At 36.2% G+C, this 22,931-nt stretch overlaps 1 protein-coding gene across 1 annotated transcript in view; it reads right to left on the bottom strand.

The window, feature by feature from the left end:
* Window positions 1–22,931, bottom strand: part of CEP152 (centrosomal protein 152) — a 99,750-nt gene that overhangs the window by 36,356 nt on the left and 40,463 nt on the right. Inside the window, exons 13-18 of the mRNA XM_077764453.1 lie at window positions 16,728–16,932; window positions 9,377–9,505; window positions 8,705–8,814; window positions 7,829–7,957; window positions 7,546–7,678; window positions 719–1,000 (exon numbers count right to left, since the gene is read on the bottom strand). Of these exons, the coding sequence (XP_077620579.1) occupies window positions 719–1,000; window positions 7,546–7,678; window positions 7,829–7,957; window positions 8,705–8,814; window positions 9,377–9,505; window positions 16,728–16,932 (988 nt within the window). The remainder of the gene's footprint in view (window positions 1–718; window positions 1,001–7,545; window positions 7,679–7,828; window positions 7,958–8,704; window positions 8,815–9,376; window positions 9,506–16,727; window positions 16,933–22,931) is intronic.

The raw sequence follows: 22,931 nt of genomic DNA, 5'->3' as shown, positions 1-22,931 counted from the left end.
CCTCCACAGAGAAAAACTCTTCAGAGTCTTGAGTTTTTAAAAGTGTTAAAGGCATCCTCAAATGAAAAAATTTGAGAATCACTATAATAATGTAGATAAAACAAACAAAAACTCTTTATTGCATTAACACAGAGCTGTGTTCACAGCTCATTCAGGCTGACATTTCTTGGAAACCAAACAACATGCCCCAGTTAAAAGCAGACTAGCTCTCTGAGTGCTTCTAAGGGGAGGCAATGGCCCCGCTTTCTGGCAGTGTATGAGATTTACAGACAAAGTCCCATGGAAGGGGCGTGCCTGCAGATTCGACTCTGTGAGTCAGAGTGCAAATACTGTTAAATATCTCACTTGCTTTAAGTCTGCTTATGTATAAGTACTTCAGCGTAGTACCTTCTATAAAGCTAGATATGAAAGATTCTTAATTAAATTGCACTTCATTCAGTTATAAAAACACTACCTTTAACCTCAAGTACCCTAACGTTTAGACCGAACTCAGAGGAGCAAACACTCTGTAAACATAAAGATACATGGAAAAACCGAGGGGTAATAGCTTTGCGACAGAAATAAAATGAAGAAAATGTTTGTAACAATGTAAGAGGTTCTGTACCCTAGAATGCAAAAAATGTTTAAAGTATAAAGTTATGAACAAGTTCAACGGTAGCATTTTGTAGATATTCATTAATAGGCAGTTCCAATAATTTTACTATAATAAACCCATTACCTGTTTGGCAATATTTTCACAATATTTGAGTTCTAATTCAACCTCAAGTTTCTTTAAGCCCCCACTGATAGCTGTTTCTTTCTCTTGCTCTAAATCTTGCTGGATCTTTCGCTTCTGTTCTTCTATCATGACTGCCATCTCTTTCTTGGAAATAACATCACTGGTGGTTACTTGGTCAGTTTGGCTACAACCATCTGAGGTCTTCTTTTTCATTGCCTTTATAGTTTGATCCAGCTTAGACTGCCACTCCTTTTCGAGCTGTTGAATAAGTTCTTGTTTGATCTGTTTTCAGAAGAAAAATTGTATGAAAAGAAAAAACACTCAAATAAGTAAAACCCAGAATTAATAGCTAGCCAAAAGAACAACCACAGCTGTGTTTGAAAACCATCTAGACATTGTTGTAGTAATTACATGAGAGTGAGAAGCTTTGTCAATGAAAATATAGTCAAGTAAATCCTGAAAGTTACTGTTGGACCCTAATATACATGACATAAATCACATGGGAGATAGAAGTATACTGCATTAGGTCAGGCTTTCTTGCTCTCAGGATGCAACCTTCTGGAAGCTTTGACATTGCCACTACAAAGGTAGCATGATTTTTTTTTTTTTTTTTTTTTAAGAAAACTTCTAGGGGCATCTGGGTGGCTCAGTCAGTTAAGCGTCCAACTTCAGCTCAGGTCATGATCTCGCAGTTTGTGGGTTCGAGCCCCACGTCGGGCTCTGTGCTGACAGCCAGCTCAGAGTCTGGAGCCTGCTTCAGATTCTGTATCTCCCTCTCTCTCTGACCCTCCCCTGCTCACACTGTCTCTCTCTCTCAGAAATAAATAAAACATTAAAAAAAACAAATAACTTCTACTATTAATATGTATTTTTCCATCAACACTAGGCTTTCCACAAAGCAGGCACTGGGTTAAGTCTAATTAATGAACCTAAAACTGAACGATCTAAAAAATAGTTTTACTTACTTGCAAACACCTTCGACTCTTGTTAAGGTATTAAATTTTACTGAGTCTACTGTGCATGGAAGGACGGGCATTATCAGGAGGAGGTCTTAATGATTGACAACTTCTAGTTTCAACAGTATAGTGGGATGGATGAAAACACAGTCAGTCTGAAGCAAAACTGTGAGACAGCAAAATTTGCTTTTCTCTTTTCCTGGTTCCCACCTCCTGGATATCCAAGTTCTCCAACTGCTTCCCTGGCTGCCACAGTCCCAGGCTATGTTGCTGCATTTGAAATGGCAATCCCATGTAGTGGTTTATGCTTTCCTGACAGTCTGGCAAAAACATTTGCTCTCTATCTCATCCTCCTTGTAAATAACTGGTTAGCAAATTCAAGTATAAAACAATTGCAACAAGGTAAAAATAGAGAATCTGTTTTGTGTTATCCAGATTTTACATGTGTAAATGTATATATTCTAGGATATATATTTTTATGTTACAAAATGATGAGTAACAGAATTTCAGGTGCCAGCACTAGATGAATGAACAGCTGTAGAGGTGTAGAGCTGTAGAGAGTGGGAGATGCAGAGTAGGGAGGCCAAAAGACAGGAGAGTGGTCTACTCTCCACCCCTAGGTTGCCGCACCCCGAGTTAATACCAATCTTGTGGACAAAAGAATCTAGTTTTAATAAGCTTGAAAATTTATTTCACTTGCAGCTAAGTTTTCAGGATCATAATTTGGTTCTTAATTTTCTAGAAAACTATTAGTAATTTCATTTGCTACTTAGGAAAAAGAGGTAATGTTTTTTGCTTCTGTGTCTGCTCAGTCATTACTTCTTCCTTCTAATCCACAGGATGGGTTATTGATTTGTTATTAGAGACGGGTCTAGAGTCATCTGAATCATTCCACAATGTGAAATTAGAGGAGGGTTTCATTTTGAGGAGTCAAAAAGCGCCCCTCCAAAAACCACTCTATCCTGAATTGGGTTGAAGGGTCAAGAGGAGGGAGAAATTCTAAAAAATAAAACTAGTGTAAGCTGCCAAAGCCCAATTCTGAGAAGTGAAATGAATGATCATGTATGTACTTGGCAATGAAAAATCGTGTCAGTTTAGGAAGAAGGCTCTCTCTATAGTTAATACTACAGTTTCTAAACATGGTGACCGGAAAGAAACTTTAACCCACACCTCTTTCTGTTCCTCATCCCAGTGTGATTTGGCTAATATCACTTCATTGTCAACCTGCTGTTTAACAGCAGTTTCCTATTCTTTCATCCACATGCTCTTCTCCACCCTAAGGGTATCTTGGTACTTTTCTTTAAGTTTCACCTGCAGTTTGTTTACATACTCTTCTCTTTCCTCCAATGGCTGTCTCTTTAAACAAAATTCAAGTAAATATCTCTGTATTTATACTAATATTCTGTAAGGCAAATTTATAAAATACTGGTCACAGGCATGGACTAGCAGCAACAGAGACAAATGATCTTCCTACATGCTAACTCAATCAGCTTCATTAACTGTCTTATAAAGGCCTGCTTGTATCTTAAATACCTGGATAAAAAATCTACAGGTGGCTACATAAAAAGAAAAAGCATCTAACACAATGAATATGTTACTAGAAGAACAACTTCTTAAAAAGTTTAACTGACATTTATGTTTACACCCCACCCATCATGGGACCCATTAGGTATCATAGGCCAGAAAAAAAAAATGTACGTTTCTGAAAGACTTGTATTCTGATATAAACCAAAAATTATTGCTCTATCTTAAAAATTATGCACCATGTAATAAATGCAGAGTGGTATTTTTTTCAGTACCAAAGACAATTTTTTTATCAAAACTAGCTGAAGAATGATCAAATAATAACTATCAACTATCATATAAAATTTAATAATTTGAACCATTCATATAATATTCTCTATTTATTTTAGGAATCCAGTTGATCTGAAAACTCTAATAAAACTCTACTCAAGGATCAAAATGACCTATAAGAGTTTCCATGTGAAAATTTTTAAGTTTATTTATTTATTTTGAGAATGAGTGGGGGAAAGGCAGAGACAGATTGAGAGAGAGAATCCCAAGCACGCTCCGTACTCAGTGCAGAGCCCAACACAGGGCTCGAACTCACCAACCATGAGACCATGACTTGAGCCAAAACCGAGAGTCAGATGCTTAACTGACTGAGCCACTAAGGCGCACCCCAATGTGAAAAATTTTAAAACAGTTTTATAATGGTCCCACTGAGATGCCATGAGAAATAACACACTGAAGCTAACAAAATATAATGCCAGAGAAGTATACACTTCACATACCTATTGCCACACAGCAAAAGAGCTTTTGCTCTGTCTCTTTACCATCACTTCTGATTCACAACTACCTAGTCATACTGGTTTTTTTCTGATTCACACCTGATCTGGCTTATTTTGGTCTTCATTGGCATCTGATTCCTCTCCATCAATGGCACATGCCAAAGGGATGCTATCTATTATTTTCAGTGCTATAGGTTTTCGAAAATCTCCAGTGACTAAGGGACCCATTTCTTCACAATCAGGTCATGGAAACTATAGTTGTACTAAAACTATAGAACAGTCGATCGCATGGCTGAAAAAGTTGTCCAGTGTCACATCATATATGATTGTTGTTTTTGTTGACTTTTTTTTTTTTTTCCTAAGAGAGAGAAAGACAGTGTGAGCAGGGGAGGGTCAGAGAGAGAGGGAGACACAGAATCCGAAACAGGCTCCAGGCTCTGAGCTGGCTGTCAGCACAGAGCCCGATGTGGGGCTCGAACCCACAAACTGTGAGATCATGACCTGAGCCGAAGTTGGACGCTGAGCCGAAGTTGGATGCTTACCTGACTGAGCCACCCAGGTGCCCTGTGTTTTTGTTGACTTTAGAAAGAATCCTCAAATTGTCTTACCTGTGTAGATCTATCCTTCAGGAGTTGTTTCCTTATGTATCTACCTTTCCTTTTGACCCAGAGCAGAATATTGCTACCAATTTCTGTGTGTTGTATGTTTGTGCATATATCAGTTAGCTTTGCTACTAATAAGCCAGCCAAAACTTGACTATAACAACAAAACTAAACTACAGCAAACATCTATTATTTCTCATGATTCCCTGGGTCAGCTGGGTAGAGGTTCTGGTCTAAGCCAGTTCAGCTGATCTTCCAACAGGTGAGGCACACAGTCTAAGATGGCCTCACCCACATGTCTAGGGGTTAGCTTGATGTCTTCTAGAAAGAGGACTTGGTCCCATGTGTCATCACTCGGCAGGCTCTCCCAGATCATTCACACAGTGATGGCCACAGAGTTCCTGAGAGTATCAAACTTGTAAGTCCCAGTGCATAAATGCTTTTTAAGGCTCTTCTTGCCTAATGTTTACTAATATCCCATTGGCCAAAATCAGATTCAAGGGATGAGAAACAGATGACCTCTTACTGAGAATTGCTACAAAGTCACACTCCAAGGGGCCATGCGTTCAAGAGTGGGAAGACTGTGCAGCCATTTCTGCAATCTACCACAGAGCGAGGAAAACCTTGCTTCCCTCTCTTTACAGAAATAAAGTAATAGATTTATTAAGCACAGGGTTATGCCATTTGAACACACTACAGGGATATCTCATTTTAAAAATTTTATCATTAAAGGAAATTCTTCGATAGTTTTAAAACATTTAAACTTGATTTGCATGCCCCAGATAGCAAAAAAAAAAAAACAAAACCCTCTAACATCTAAGGATTGACTTTGCATGTATTACAATTGTATAAATGAGCTATAATGTATATAGAAATGACATTATAAATGGGAATATCATCTGTCTTTGCCTTGTCTGCAAGTTCATGACCTTCAATGATTACTATACAGTCTGAGGGGTTCCGCGTGGATGACTTCTCCCACTCTCTGAACAAGCCAGGCTGACACGGGAGGAAAGTTCTGTGTGTTAATAAAAGTTTTAAAACTTGGAACCGAACTCCTACTTAACCCACAGCCTAACTTAACAACTGTTTCAGAAAAGAGCACATATGGAACAGGAAAATATACCATAGGCCTCTTGCTGTTGTCTATCTTATAATTCAGTATCCAGACTATGTAACTGACCGGAAAGTCAGCTGGGGTGAAAATGGTTTATGTCCTGCAGAGAACTGCCCTGAAAGTTCCCTAGCTTACTTGAGTTCAATAAGATTCTTCCATTGTGTGAATGTGAAACATTTTCTAGGATATGAAAAGATGAAATAAATTCTCTTAAATTTAAAGTCCTGTTCTGACTGGCTTACAAAGATTACTAAATGTTATAATGGGTATACATAAATCTAAATAAAAGAACTAAAGAAGACCCAGAGAAGAAAGGAAATACACTCCTCATGCTTTAAGTACCCAGTGGGGCAGGGTGTTAACCACAAAGGGACAGACGGCATGAGGCATTCTTATAGGGGGATAAAACTCTTCTGTATCCTCATCACTCTATACAGGTCTTAAATCATGTGTTAAAAACGTATAGAACGTGCACCAAATGAAAAAGAGGCAATTTCACTGTATGACAATTTAAAATTTTTAAAGAAAAATATTCAGCCTGTAAGTTTTTATGGGAGAGCCTAAAAGCAGCTTTAACTTTCCTTCCTGGCCAGGCCACATTCACGAGCCGGTACTGGTCAACAGCAGCTGTTAATTCCAAGTGACCGGTTATATGAGATCCAAATTTATAGCCAAACTGATTCTTTTAAAAGTACCAGAAAATATATTCCTGAAAAGAATGACCTTTTTGAGAGAATTACTCCTCTGTTCTTGTCAATTTATATATTTAAAAAGAAAAAAAAGTCACAGTAGAGCTCTCCCTATTTCAATTTTTCTAAATATTACTGAAAGCTAAGTCCTTAATTTCTAAGTAATTCAAGATCCCTTCTAACTTTTATACAGCCAGCACTAACTAAAACTAGCTCCCTTTAGAAGTTCTTTTTCCATTAGATGATATGTATACATGGCATGTTTTTCACCATATAATGTATTCAAAAATAAGCCAAATGCTAAAGGAGCTGAATTCCTCACCTGCTCTTTACTATTCTTTTAAAGTCTGTAGTCGCAAGAGCCTGCTTTAATACAATTTTGTTCAGAAAACCTCTGTATAGAACATTTACTCGGGCCTTTAAAAATATTTTCTAATCTTGATGCAGGTGGCTTTCAAATTGTGGTCTGCAGGCTGGTCCAAAGTGGAAGGGAGAGTCAGACGTGTGTCTGGATGAGGCTCCGGGCAGGACACGGAAGAAAAGAGGGGCAACTGTTTACATGTGATTCTACTCCTGGACACTTACCGATGGCAACTAGGAAGATTCAGGCAGGAGTAGAAAGTATAGTAGCCCCTCCAGCTTCCCGCAAAAATGAGAGCTTACTTGAAAAGCTCTCTACCTTCCCTAAGTCCCAAGTTCAAATTCCTGCCCTTCTCCCCAGAAAAATAAAATGACACTTAGGTACTGAGAGAGAAATGGGTCAGAGGAAAATGTTTCTGAGGGAATTCTCTGTGCGGTGCCCACAGGCCTCTGTAGGCTCACCTGAGTGGCCAGCAAATGAGTGGAAAACAAGAATCCCTAGCTTTCAGACTCACAGTGTTTGGGTGAGTCTTACTCTTGTTTATTTTTAGAGCCCTGTTTTGCCACTTAGAATAAATATTTAAGGAAGAATCATTTTCTACTATGTGCATGCCATGTTCCACTAAGGTTTTAAAAATCATCTCAATATTTACTATATTTTGTGAGCTATCGTAGTGTGACAGAGCCGAAAGTAAAGAGACTTCTACATAGGCCTCCCCTGTTTCACAAGGGAGCAAGTGTACTGGCTTCCATGACAATAGCGATGCCAGAGAAATGAGATGAAACAAACACAATGTGAATTTGTACGGTACCTTCTCCTGAGCCTGTTGCTCCTTTTCGATGGTCTTCCTGAGAGTCGATTCTAGATTATCCTTCTCTCTGCACACTTCCAGGTAGCATTCTTGCACAGCAGCCATCTCCTTATTCATCTTATCTAAGTCAGACCTTGGGTACATAAAACCAGCAACCAGATGACCACCACCACCACCACCACAACAAAAATACAAGGGCTGCAAAACAGTTTTCCTCTAAGCTACAGAACAGGACAATGTTGTCTCTAGAGCTCGAAGGGTAGCTAAACTGTCTCGTTCTCACCTAAGTTGCAAGCGAGCCGCCTCATAAACCTCAAAGAGCTGCTGCTTCTCCAAAGCGTGCTTTGTTAACAGGCTTTCACGTATTTGGGCTTTCATGGCTTCATGGTGCTGCTGATAGGTCCTCTCACACCTAGAAACAGAAAGCGGACAACAGAATCTAAGGAAATGCCCGGCATTATTAGAAACACCAAGATAAACTGGTTTCCTTTTCTTCCTTCCTTCCCCACTCCCTCCATCTAACGTAAAGTATAATTAAGGTCAGATTGGTTTCCCTCAAGCAAAAGCGGTAATAATTAATTCCCAATGGATGATCTTAAAATCTTCAAAATATTCGTCAAATGTCTCCAGGGAAAAATAAGAAACTTGGATACGAGAATGCCCCAGTCCTTCAAGAAGACAGTATTCTTTGTTGAGGACTTGTTTATAAAAAATGAATTGAAATAATGGGGTAGAGTTCCAAAATTCCAAGTTATCTAACTAAAAATAAGTACTAGCAGTACCCAACTCACAAGTAAGTTATGTTCCAAAAATCTGTTTCCAAGTTTATGATTTGGTAATTGGAAGACATACTCCCTCCCACAGATTTCTTCCTTATAAAGAATAGTTTCCCAGACTAGTCTATAAAAATCATTAAGCTATACTATTTCAATGAACTGTAGTTTTGATGGTAGTATAGAACCCAACCCGCTACACAATATCATTTCTATGGAAAATGTGTTCTAAATTCTAATTTGAGAAGCCAGAGACTCATTTTCTTCAGGCTAAGACCTCAGCAGGGAGGGTTCACACCATAATTTCTCTTGAGTCTTTTTTGAGGGGTGGGAGAGAGCAGGGAGGTGAAGGGCAGTCAGGTATTAGACCTTTACACAGACTTTACCTATCCACAGCTTCCTGTTTATCACGGTCAAAATCTTGTACCATTTGTCTCATTTGATTACATAAGTCTTGATTTGTATTTCTCAGTTTTTCTTCAGTTCCTTTAAGTTCCTAGATACAAAAGAATAAAGTAGTTAGAGAAAATAAACATCATATTCACTGACTAGTCCAATCTTATTTTTTAATATCTTCTATGTTTTATCTCTACCCTGTAACACTGACATATCATTTTCATAATTCTACAAAGTCTCCTTACGTCTTGTAAGATTCATTTATTTGACAAGGGTGAAATTTTGTATTCATTTTGAACTACATGAAATGGAAATATTTAGCCAGAGAAGTATTACCTAACTGATCTCTTAAAATAAGTCTTAGAATTCAATAATCTTAACAACCATATAGATAAAGAAGGTTTAACTTTTTTGGTCAAGGGGAGAACACCTCTACTAGCCATGCTCCTGTATAGAAGGAAACTGGAACTCCACTAACCTACCTTCTGAGGAAACTACTACCTCACGACCAATAAAGGGAAATAAATGGAATCCGTATTCACCTGCTAATACCTGTCTACTAACTCACATTGCCTTTGTACTTTTTTGAAAAGTCTGTTATATCCTTTGAATTTAATGAAGTCATAAGAATTCTCACAACATATAGGTAACTTTTTCATCACCTGATTTTGTTGTTGTAAAACATGAATATCATTTTTAAGCTGCAGAATGTCATCTTTGGCAATCATATCAGAAGTAGAAGACCCAGGCCATAATTGATCAGTTGGTTTTTCTGCAGTCTCTGTTTTAGTCTAAATGTTAAAAAGAAATCAAAAGTTGTTCAGGTATTTAAAAAATTCTCTAAGATCTGGCTTTGAAAATAATGTCATATTTACAAAAAACTGCAAAAACATCACAAATAACTTCCATGTAACTTTTATCATCATCCCCAATACAACCACCCACAATGATCAAAACCAGGTAATTAATCTACAGACCCTATACAAGATCTCCCAATTTTCCTCTAATGTCCTTTTTGTAGTTCAGGATCTCATCAACAATTCCATATTGCATTGAGTTGTCACGGCCCATGAGTCTCCTTCAATCCAGGGACAGTTCTTCAGGCTGCATCTTTCAAAGAGTACCAACTAGTTATTTTGTAAGATGGCCTTCAATTTGGGTTTCTCAGTGTCACTTCATTATTAAATTCAGATCATCCTTTTTTTTTTTTACATGAATGCCACAGAAGTGCTGTGTACTTTTTAGGAGACACCAGAGATCAACGCGGTTCATCACTGGCGATGATCAATAAGCGAAGGTAGTGTCTGAAGGCACTTTCACTGTAAAGTTACAATTTTTCTACTTGTAATTAAGAATAAGTATCTTATGAGATACTTTGAGACTATGCAATGCAAATATTCTATTTTTTATCTTAAACCCACCAAGTTTAGCATCTATTCTATTTCTGTACTTATTTGTTTATATAATCTCTATTAATTCATAGATCTATATTTCATTCAACAGGTACAATTTTTAAGACTCATGACAGTCTTTGGCAAATTGTTTCCCACAGGGTCATGCAAATGTATATTATCAGGTGGTCTGAGAGAATCCATCCAACTCTCTTTACCTCCAATGGCAGGGAATGTCTTGAAATATTGTATTTGATGGGGAAAGGGTAGCCAATAGTTGCTTTCATTTGCAGTTCTTGCATTGCTCTCATAGCAGAACCTCTTACATACCTTCATTGTTCATTTGATTTTCATCTTCCCAACTCAGTCTGTTTATATGACTTTGCATTTTCCTCTTACCACCTGTCTTCCTAATCTAATCTTTCTGAATTCTTTGTTCATTGACGAGGCCACAAAGATTTTTAAAAAATATCTACTTTATTTGACTTGTTGGTTTATGTATTTGCCTGAAGTCGGAGCTCTCTTCCATGATGCTTAAAAAATATCCTGAACCAAGATTCATTTTCCTTATTGGGAAGGTATGTGTATTTCATTCACAAGTAGGGCAACAGAACACCAAGGCTCTGACTCAGTCTTCCACTTCAAAGCCTTCACTTCCTTTACAGGGAGACCTGTAAAGTTGTTGACTTTCCCCTTTTCACTTGCCATTATTTCCCAGAACCCACTGCTTCTACTCCAGTCAGAAGAGGAGAGCTACAAATACCTATTCTGTTAGTTTCTCTCCAGATTTGGGGATACTAATGAGATTTTAAAGGATTTTACTGACTCATGAGAATGACTTTCATTTTTTTTAACTTGGCCTCCACTTTTGAAGGTTTGTGATGATACTCATTTGTGCATCCTTTCCCACTGGCGAGTTTTTATTACAATGAAATAAAATGAATGAAAGTAATATCATACTGATACATGGAAAAAGAATTTTCATGGCTATGACACTCAGCTTTGACATATTATCACACCGCATGCACTCAGGGACTAGGTACTTGTATCTGTCAGCACAAAACCCTTATGGAGAACTTTAAAAAGGACCACGTGAGGGTCATAACAAAACTTCTTTCTAAAGTTGGAATACTAAGGAGATTATCTCCAAGAAAACAAGACATGTAATACACTAATTCTCACATTATCTTCCTAATTTCTATGACTAAAAAGATTCTGGGTAGAAACCTTCTGAGTTGGCTACTGAACGTGGCCTTGGGTACCCCAAAATCAAAGTATGGCTCTGACCACAACTTGTGGTTAGCTAATGATTTCTTTTGAGTAACAGATACAGAAAGGCCTCTGTGTTTTATTTATTATGCTTACAAAAAAAATTTGTGTAGATGTGGGCCCTGACAGAGAGACTGATTTTCCTAAGGACTTTACTATATTCTACCTTAATGGCCCAGTTGTTGAACTAGAATGAACAGCATAGAATTTGGTCCACTCTCAATCAGTGCATAGTGCTACATATAGACAAACTCCTAATCTTTATCACATGTTATCCTGGAAATATCACAGAGCAGCACTGCTATGAATAGTCAAATGACATGAAAGCAAAACAAAAGAGTCTGAAATAATTTTTAATTGTTCTATATAAGATGGGTATAAGCAAACATAAAATATACAATGTTATAAAGCAATAAATATATCAATACTTTTAAATGTTCATAAAAGAAACATACTAAGTAAGATTACATAGTAAATATTTTTGTTAGCTTTTTCCAATACTTAGAAAGCCTTTAGGGGAGGATTTCAACAACCCAGTTCTCTTTAAAAAGATATCCAAGTACATGTTCTGTCTCTTACCATGCTGATAGCAGGCAGAGAAGTTCAACATTACTTCATTAACCTCAGGATTTAATACCAACTATGATATTATTCTAAAAATGGATTTAACATTAAAATTTTTTTGGCCTCAAAGGTTCCAGAAAGACTGAGCTTATATAATATAGACCTCTATTCACATGTCTTATTCCCTAGTTACACCAACTTATTTGCTACATCTTTTAAATACTTCTGCTCAAGGCTGAAATGCTCCTTCCCACCTTACCTCCTGCATTTATCCTTCAGGACAGAGATCAGCTATTCCCTCCTTAAAGACTTTACTAAGGCTTGCCTTACCATTTCCCCTACAACCAGCTCTGGTTAATTATTTCTTCTCAAAACACTTTGCTATCAGTATCATCCTTAGTACACAAAATTATGCATCTCCATCTCCTTATAGATCTGCACTGTTGCGTATGGTAGCCATCAACCACACATGGCTATTAAGCACTTGAAATGTGTTTTATCCAAAATGAAATGTATTCTAAGTGGACAATACATGTCAGATTTCAAGGACTTGGCACAGAGACAAAAAATGTAAACCATCTTGCATTTCTATACACCAATAATGAAGCAGCATAGAGAGAAATCAAGGAATTCATCCCATTTACAATCGCACCAAAAACCATAAACTACCTAGGAATAAACCTAACCAATAGGTGAAAAATCTATACACTAAAAATTATAGAAAGCTTATGAAAGAAATTGAAGATGACACAAAAAAATGGAAAAATATTCCATGCTCATGCATTGGAAGAACAAATATTGTTTAAATGTCCATACTACCCAAAGCTACCTACACATTCAAAGCAACCCCCATCAAAATAACACCAGTAATCTTCACAGAGCTAGAACAAAAAATCCTAAAATTTCTTTGGAACCAGAAAAGACTCCAAATAGCCAAAGCAATCCTAAAAATGAAAACCAAAACTGGAAGCATCACAATCCTGGACTTCAAGACATATTACACAGCTGTAATCATCAAGACAAGTACGGTACTAGCACAAACACAGACACTTAGATCAGTGAAACAGAATAGAGAACCCAGAAATTGACCCACAGACGTATGGCCAACTAATCTTTGACAAAGATGGAAAGAATATCCAATGAAATAAAGACAGTCTCTTCAGCAAATGGTGCTGGGAATACTGGATAGCAACATGCAGAAGAATGTACCTGGACCACTTTCCTACACCAAACACAAAAACAAACTCAACATGAATGAAAGCCCTAAACATAAGACAGGAAGCCATCAAAATCCTAGATGAGAGGGCAGATGTGAACCTCTTTGACCTCGGCTACAGCAACTTCTTACTGAACATGTCTTTGGAGAAAATAAAAGCAAAAATGAGCTATTGGGACCTCATCAAAATAAAAAGCTTCTGTACAGCAAAGGAAACAATCAGCAAAACTAAAAGGTAACCCCGATGGAAAGGGAGAAGATATTTGCAAATGACATATCAGATAAAGGGTTAGTATCCAAAATCTAAAGAATTTTTCAAACTCAACACACAAAAAACAAATAATCCAGTGGAGAAATAGGCAAAAGGCATGAATAGACACTTCTCCAAAGAGGACTTCCAGATGACTGACACATGAAAAATGCTCAAAATCACTCATCATCAGAGAAAAACAAATAGAAACCACAATGACATACCACCTCACATTTGTCAGAATAGCTAACATTAACAACTCAGGCAAAGACAGACATTGGTGAGGATGCAGAGAAAGAGGAATCCTTTTGCACTGCTGGTGGGAATGCACACTGGTGCAGCCACTCTGGAAAACAGTATGGAGGTTCCCCCCCCAAATTAAAAATAGATCTACCCTACGACCCAGCAATTACACTACTAGGAATTTATCCAAATGATACAGGTGTGCTGTTTCAAAGGGGCACGTGCACCCCAATGTTGATAGCAGTACTATTCAACAATAGCCAAAGTATGGAAAGAGCCCAAATGTCCATCAACGGATAGATAAAGAAGATGTGGTATAGAAGTATTACTTGGCAACCAAAAAGAATGAAATCTTGCCATCTGCAACAATGTGGATGGAACTAGAGCCTATTATGCTAAGTGAAGTGAGTCAGTCTGGGAAAGACAGATATCATATGACTTCACTCATATGTGGAATTTAAGATACAAAACAGATGAACATAAGGGAAGGGAAGCAAAAATAAGATAAAAACAGGGAGGGGGACAAAACCTAAGACACTGTTAAATACGGGAAACAAACTGAAGGTCGCTGGAGAGGTTGTGGGTCAGGGATGGACTAAATGGGTAAGGGACATTCAGGAGGATACTCGTTGGGATGAGCACTGGGTGTTATATGTAGGGGATGAACCAGTGGATTCTACTCCTGAAATCATTATTGTACTATACGCTAACTAACTTGGATGTAAATTTTTAAAAAATGATAATAATAAAATGCAAATCATCTCATTAATAATTTTACTTAATTACATATTAAAAAGATATTTATTGGGTTAAAAATATTATTAAAATTAATTTCACCATTACTTTTACTTCAGTGGGATACCTGGGACATTTTAAATTACATATGTAGCTCCATCAAATTTCTATTGGATAGTGCTGCTCTAGTTTCTAAATTCCTTCAAGGAATGGCCATTGTTTCTTTTCAGTGAATCCCATAAGACCTTGCACAGAGTAGCTTTAAAAAAGAAAAAAGCTTATGCTGAATGACTGCTCTTCCTCCATACCACCCAACTCTGTTTTCTGATGTTATAGACTAAACAGAAAGCTCATTAGAAAAGATGTGGGAAATAAGAGGCAAAATCTGAAGGTGTCAATGGGCTATTAGATGACTGTGAACTTGAGTGTTTATCTAAAGAACACTTGTTGGTTAAATTACTACTCCTCTTCCTTTCCTCCTTCTAGAAAAGGATTAATAGGTGTATTGATTCAACATATATTTATTGAGAAAACATGCAGAGAATCATCCAGACACTACTCCCAAGAAATTCTTATATAGTAAGTGGAAGTAGGACAGACATAAGCAGCACAGGCTGGTAAGGCACACTTTTAAGAAAAACCAAATGTGAACTACTGAGAAATCACTACAGCAAAAGAGTAGCTGGACAAAAAGAGTATTCGACATTGTGATCGTTCCCTTCGATCTATAGAGGCAAAGGTAAAAGTTAAATTTTGTTAAACATAAGGCATAGCCACCAGTGACTGCCAGATATGTGGAAGTGTATCTGTATGGCAAATGCCGTCAGTAATTTCAGTATAGAACAGAACAAGAACCGTGGATACATGAGCTAAGTTTCAAGGCTCAAAGCCAGGTTCCTACTGTCCTAAATCCTAGGCTGTTCTCATCAAAATACTTGAACTAATCGATTCTAAGCTAACACAAATTGAGACATGCACATTTATTCTCACCCTTTTTAAAAAACATAGAACCAAGACGGCTTGATTTAAAGGTGTTAAATGTGCTGAAGGAAGGGGGTTCTTTCTCATTTGGGTGTTAACACTGAAATTAGCGTTATACTCATCAAATACAGTTACTCAGAAGAAGGAACACTGCCAGACTGGGCAGGATTTGAACAGTGAAAGCATATTAGAATTTTTTTTTTAAATATATACAATTAAAATTCCGTAATAATCAGCACCACAGAACATCTTGCATACTTTAATAGGACTGCTTTAATGAACACAACTCCTAGTTTAAAGAATAAGGAGATAAAACAGTACTAAAGTAGGAAGTAAAATATTATCTCCATCCAGAAGGAAAAGGAATACACCAACTACATTCATTTTCCCCCTTCCCTTTCCCTTTAATTACTAGGTTTGTTTTTTCTTTCTGTTGAGAGTATAGATGGCTGGGATTTGGAGATATGGAAGAATAGAAAAGACAGCTGTTAAATGAGGGCAACAGTAATGATTTTTGTGGTAGCAAGATCTTGGGGAAATAACGTTGACTATTATTAGTCAAGTGTTTTAGTTTTGATTTGCCTAAAGACGGACTCTAACCTCAGAAGTGTCACACATTCCCCCTTTATTTTCCTCATCTATGAAGTAAGGAGGCCAACTGAAGAATATAAAAGTAGATTCAGGAGTGCCTGGGTAGCTCAGTTGGTTGGGTGATAGACTTTAGCTCAGGTCATGATCTCACAGTTCGTGGATTTGGGCCCTGAGTCAGGCTCTGTATTGACAGCTCGGAGCCTGAAGCCTACTTCAGATTCTGGGTGTCCCTCTCTCTCTGCCCCTCCCCGGCTCCCACTCTTTCTCTCTCAAAAATAAATAAAACACTAAATTTTCTTAAAAAAATAATAAGAAATATAAATAAAAGTAGACTCAATGATTCTGACATAACCTGTTTCTGTGCCTTTCTCACTTATAACACCAACACTACATAATTAGTTTCCTTATATAGAAAGACTCTTCCTATAGGAACATGAGCCAGAGAAATGTCATAGAAAATGCTAAAGGATTTAGCTGTGGAGAATTTAAGGCTTTGGAACACTGTTGACACAAGCCAATCTTGAGGAAATGCACATACTTTGTTGCATAGACTACTTCCTTGGATCTGTGGCAAAGGAATTTTGCCTAACATCTCATTTATGAGGTGCCAAAAGGCATTAGAAAATATATTTCCTTATGTGGCATTCCCTTCCTTACACTTTACTTCTAGATAACATCAAATGAGACCCTGAAAGACAAAGGTTTGATTTAAATGTGAAGGTTGTAACCATTTTATTAAAGTCTTTTAAAAACGGCTTGTTAACTCTACAAACCTCAACCTTGATGCTTTTTTCATCTTTGTCCACTTGCTGGAGATCTTCAATTTTCTTATGACAATCTCTGAGCTCAGTTTGTAACTGAGACACCAGACGACGCTTCACTGAGTTGCTCTCCAGCAAACGCTGCACTTCTGCTTTCAGCTTCAGGAGGACCTCGTCTTTAGAAAGCTCTTCGTCTGGGTTTTCTTGCTCTACAATGCTAATGGAGAAACCGTCACGTTGAATATGAAATCAAGTAACAAATCAAGCACTGTTCTTCCTTGAAAGTGATGAACTGCAGCTGGGACGATGTTTTGTGACCTACACAACTATATAATAGTATTTCAAAAACAATGTTAAGCTTTGTCATACACAAGGGCATCACCTTTGCTATGCTTCCATACATAGAAATGAGTTTATTCATAAGAAGACCATTAGTATGCTTAGACCGTCTGCCTCATTGAAGGAGTTCCACCAGGCGAACTTCAATATGGCATGCTTTTGTTGTTTTTGCTAAGTTGTGTGCTGTATACGCATGCCCTTTATGATTCTACGAGAAACAACATGAAAATAGAGGAGGAAGTGAAAAGTAAAACACTGGTCATCCTAACTAACAATTTCTGTATCTCTTTTACTAAAACACAAGTCTGAGTGGATACCTGAGCAACTGGGGGGAAAAATGACAAAAATAAAAGCCATGCTGATTTAATCCCAACTTTAGTTTCAATATATTTCTAAACTGGAGGGAAAATTTCTGCTCCTTGCCATAAAGGATTAAAAGTAACACATTTATCTTCCTGCCTTAAAATAAAAAACTAGAAACTCAAATAAAGTATATTAATGGATGGCTTTCAATCACTAGACAGCAGGCAGCACAGCGTAACGATCCCTGAAAAAAGGAAAACAAACAAGGTGAGCCCTATGATTGCTGCTGCTTTCTCCCCAGAAAGTTTCCAGTCTGAGGCACGGGGAGAGAAAAGCCAAAGAGAGCCTAGCAATCTCACCAAGTTGCAGAATTCAGTTTGGGAAGGTCAAAATGGCTAGAATTTAAAGAGGGAAATACTATGGGAAAGGAAGCTACGCAGAAAGAGAGCTCTGGAGATCTGTGTATACATGTGAGAAAATTACTGCAAGTCCAGGGAGAGAACTGCAGGAACAGAATAAGGCTGGAAATACTGTGGGTTCCAATGAATCATAGTGAAATATCTCCAAATTCACAGAATATCAAATAATGCCTCAGTAATGGGGCCAGATGAACATATGGGAAGTAGGGGGGGGCGGAGGGAGAAGAGACGGAAACAAACCACAAGAGACTCTCAACTACAGAGAACAAACAGGGTTGATAGAGGGAAGTGGATGCGAAACGGGCTAAATGGGTAATGGGTACTAAGGCGGGCACTTAGGAGAGCACTGCGTGTTGTATGTCAGTGATGAATCCCTGAATTCCACTCCTGAAGCCAAACCAATATTGTACTGTATGTTAACTAACTAAAAATTTAAATTAGAAAAAAAAATACTTTCCTATTCTAAGACCACACAGTAAATAAATAAATAAATAGCCTTGAAAGAACCAAATGGATTTCAGGAAGCTTAAGTGTGTCACAGAAAAAGAATATTTTTTAAAAATACAACAAAATCTAATATCTAAATTATAAAATTCAAATTTTCCAGCATCCAATCAAAACGTACCGGGCCTGCAAATAAGGAAAGAAAATATAAAAGAGAAGAAAGTGTAAACTATAAGCAGGGGGGAAAAAAATCAATCAATAGAAACTGACCCAGCAATGGTACCAGCAGTAAAATTAATTAAATATATTGTATATGTTCAAGAAGGTAAGAGAAAAAACATGAATACGATGAGGAGAGAAACAGAAGACATAAAAATGACCCACACTAAATTTAGACCAAAAACTAAATCTGAAATGAAAAATATACCGCAGAAAAGACCAGCAGACATAAACATAGCAATAAAACTCTACAAAATTAGAGAGAAAGAAAACTAAAACAGAAATATACTGAGCATGTTAAGTTTTATCTAACCCAACTGTATCTGAAGTCCCGAAAAGGAGAGGGGAAGGGAGGATAATAAAAAAAAATATTTTAAATGACCAAAATTTTTGTATTCAATGAAAACTCAAGCCCCATTAAAATCTACAAGCTCAATGAATCATAAAAAGAAAAATGAAGAAAAACCCTAAGTTGTATTAACATCAAATTGCTGAAAACCAATGATAAAGAGACCAGGAAGACTCCAAGAAAGGAGAGAACCAGAGAAAAGGAGTCATGAATTCTGTGCATAAACTTGTGCAAGCCTCAGTCTTGGCCCTGAACTGTGCATGCACAGAACAAACCCACAAACCAGCAGGTCAAATATTTGGAGAATTTAACTGAAATATGAACCATACACACAAATCTCACGGTGACTAACTCTTAAGGTATGCATACAAGGACGGATTCAAACCAATGTGGCCAAAGCTTGGACAAATAAACTGAGATCTGAAACACCCATACAAGTTTCTGCACAATGTAAAAATCACAATGTCTATTACAGGCATACCACAGAGATATCAGAGATTTCATTGCAGACCACCACAGTAAGCAAATATTTCAATAAAGCTATTCAAATGAGTAGTCAAGTGAGCAATAGCATTATGTCTAAATAATATATAAATTTTAATTAAAAAATAATTTATTGCTAAAACATGCTGACCAACATCTGAGCTTTTAGCGATTTCTGATTATAGATCACAGGTCACCATAGCAAATATAATAAGGAAGTTTGAAATACAGTGAGAATTACCAAATTGTGACAGAGACATGAAATCAGCAAATACTGTTGGCAAAATGGCACCAACAGATAGGGTCGCCTATTCATAAACAAAATGTAGTATCTGCAAAGTGTAATAAGACAAAGTGTGTCTGTATATAATCTAAAATTACTCAACATACAAGTAACCAAGAAAATGGACCAACCTGCAAGAAAAAAAAAAGAAAATCTATAGATGGAAATGCTGGAGCTATCACAAAGAATTTTCAAAGTTTAAAGCGGCTATTATGTCTGTGTCTTATGAAGCAAAAGAAAACATGTTTAAAATGAATGAAAAGAAAGGAATTCTCAATAGAGAAGTAAAACTATAAAGGAACCAAACGGAAATTTTAATCATTGAAAAATACAGTATCTGAAAATTAAAAAATAAAATAAAAAGCCTTCTCTGGACAGGCTTAATAAAACAGAGACGACAGAAGAATGAGTGAACTTGAAAATAGTTCAATAGAAATTATTCAACCTGAAAACAAAAATTGGAAAAAAGTTAAGTGTGAGGAACTATGGGAAATATAAAAGCATTTAGTTGTGTAATCAGAGACCTGTAAGGAGTGAAGAAAGAGACATAAGCAGAAAAAATATTGAAAGTAATAATGGTCAACATTTCACAAATTTGGTAAAAGATAAAATAAATTTACATTTTCAACAGGCTCAGTGAACCCCAAATGAAATAAACTAAAAGAAAAACACTTAAGCACATCATAAGGTGCTGAAATGTAAAGGGGAAAAAAATCTGAAAACAGCAAAAAAACCCCTCACATTACACACAAGAATAATGGTTCAAATAATAGATTTCTCTTCAGAAACCACCAAGGCCAGAGACAGGGTAAGAACATATATTTAAAGTGTTGAAATGAAAGAACAGTTGATCCAGAATTCTATAATCAGCAAATAAAGGGACATTTTCATATAAGAAAACCTAGAATTTGTTGCCAACAGACATACTCTAGAAGACATGGTAAAGGAAATTCTTCAATCTAAAGGGAAATGTTATCCAACAAAGGGAAATCTCTATATAAAAACTACAAAACATTACTGAGAGAAACTGAAGAAGACAAACAGAGAGGTATAACATGCATATTCTGAAATTAGAGACAATGATTTTCCTTCAGCTTTATTTAGGTATAACTGACAAATAGTAATTTCTTAAGATGTCAATTCTCCCCAAATTGATCAATAGATGCAACACAATTCCAATCAAAACTCCAGCAGACTTTGTTGTGAAAATTGACAAGCTAATCATTAAATTTATTTTGAAATGCAAAGAACTCAGAATAGCCAAAACAATTTTGAAAATAAACAAAGTTGAAGGACTTGTCCAACACATTTCAAGACATATAGTAAAGCTACAGTATCAAGAATGTGATTAGCAAAAAGAGCAGGGGAACAGAATAGAGAGCTGTTAGAGAAATAGAGAAACCGGCCACAAATGAGTGGTCAACTGATTATCAACAAAGATATCAAGGCAACTCAATGAAAAGTTTTTCTGACAATGGTATTAGACCAATTGGATATTGGTATGAATAAAATGGACACCATACTAACCAACTAATTCACAATGAATTAAATATTTACACCATAGATATAAATATAAGAGGTAAAACTATCAAACTTAAAATCCTAATAGAAAACCTGTGTGATGCTGAGTTAGATTAGGACACAAAACCATGAACTATTAAAGAGATAACTGATAAATTTAAATTCTTAAAAATTTAAACTTTTGCTCTTCAGAAAATATCATTAAGAACATGGTAAGGTTCACGAAAGAGTGGAAGAAAATATTCACAATATATATATATATCAGACAAAGGGAATTACCCTGGAATTTCTGAAGACCAAACAATATATACAAATGGCAATTAAGCACATCAGGAAAAAAAGAAGGGAAAGAAAAGCACAGCAAAAGATGCTTAGATCATTGGTCATTAGGTAAATAAAAACTAAACCCACAATAAGACATCACTAGACACAAGAAATGTTCAAATTAAAAAAGATTAATAACATCAAGTTTTAACAATACAAGAACAACTGAAACCTCAGATATTGCTTCTGGTAATGCAAAACGGTACAGTCAAGTTGAAAGTGGCATTTAAACAATCAATATCTAAATAAAACATAGGAACTCTATTGTAACAAGAGAAAGCAATTTGGAGCATAAGTGGAAAAAAAAAAAAAGGTACAATCATCTCCATTAGCAGATGATATAATATCTTGGAAAGCCTAAAATATAATGGAAAACCTACTACAAGCAGTAAGAGAGTTAGAAAGCAACAGGTTATAACAAAAAAAATGTAGAAATCATATATACAAAATAGTGCTCAAGAATAATGGAAAAAGAATACCCTACTTACAATTGCAAAAATAAAATACCTAAGCATCAATTTTACAAGAATTATGCAAAAACCTAAAGACAATAAGCCCCAAAACAATCTTGAGAGACTAAAATAGATTTAAGCAAATGAAAAGACATGCTCTATTCCTGGATAAAAGAATTCAACATCATAAAAATATCAACTCTCCCTAGGTTAATGTATATGTTCAATGTGATCCTAATTAAAATATTGTCAGGATTTTTTTTCTGGAATAAAACAAGTTTAATTACAACATTCATCTGAAGGTGTAAACAAACAAGAGTAAGCAGAAAAACCCTAACAAGATAGCAATTCCAGAGAGATGGTAAAACTATAGTATAAGGCAAAGCATTAAAGCTTTTAGAAGGCAGCATAGGATAACAGAGAAGGTTTCTTAAAGAGAACATAAAAAGCACTAACCATGAAGACTGATAAATTTGACTAAAGTTAAAAAACTTCCATTCATCAAAAGACAAATTCAGAGGTTAAAAGTGAGAAGATAATATAATACACAAAACCTTCAAAGAACTCATATCCTGAAAAGATATTTAAAAAAGAAAAAAATCCTACAAATCAACAGAACATGCACGCACACAGTCATTTAAAAACTGAGGAGGTACATCAGCAAATCATACACACACACACACACACACACACACACACACTAATAATCACAACAGAGATAGGTTTTTCAGTGGAGCTCAATCTCATTAATAATCCAGGATAATTTGCAAATTAAAACCACAAACTATCATTACACATTAAATGACTAAAAGTAAAAACCTGAAAATATCAAGTGTTAGCAAAGAGAGCAACTAAGACTTTCATACACTTCTCAGGGAGGATGTAAGTTGACATAACTCCTTTGGAAAAGTCTGGCATTACTTATTAAAGTTGAAACACATATAGTACAAGCAATTTCACTTCTAAATATATATATCCAACAAAAATGTATGTAGATTGTACTAGGAAGTAACATTAAGAATCTATGGTCAGTAAACTGACAAATAAACCATAATATTCATATAAATCAAAGATACACAT

Source organism: Crocuta crocuta, unplaced genomic scaffold, assembly GCF_008692635.1.
Source record: "Crocuta crocuta isolate KB4526 unplaced genomic scaffold, BGI_CrCroc_1.0 scaffold102, whole genome shotgun sequence".
Taxonomy (NCBI): domain Eukaryota; kingdom Metazoa; phylum Chordata; class Mammalia; order Carnivora; family Hyaenidae; genus Crocuta; species Crocuta crocuta.
Note: the sequence above shows the minus strand (reverse complement) of the source record. Positions and strands in the feature narration are given on the sequence as shown.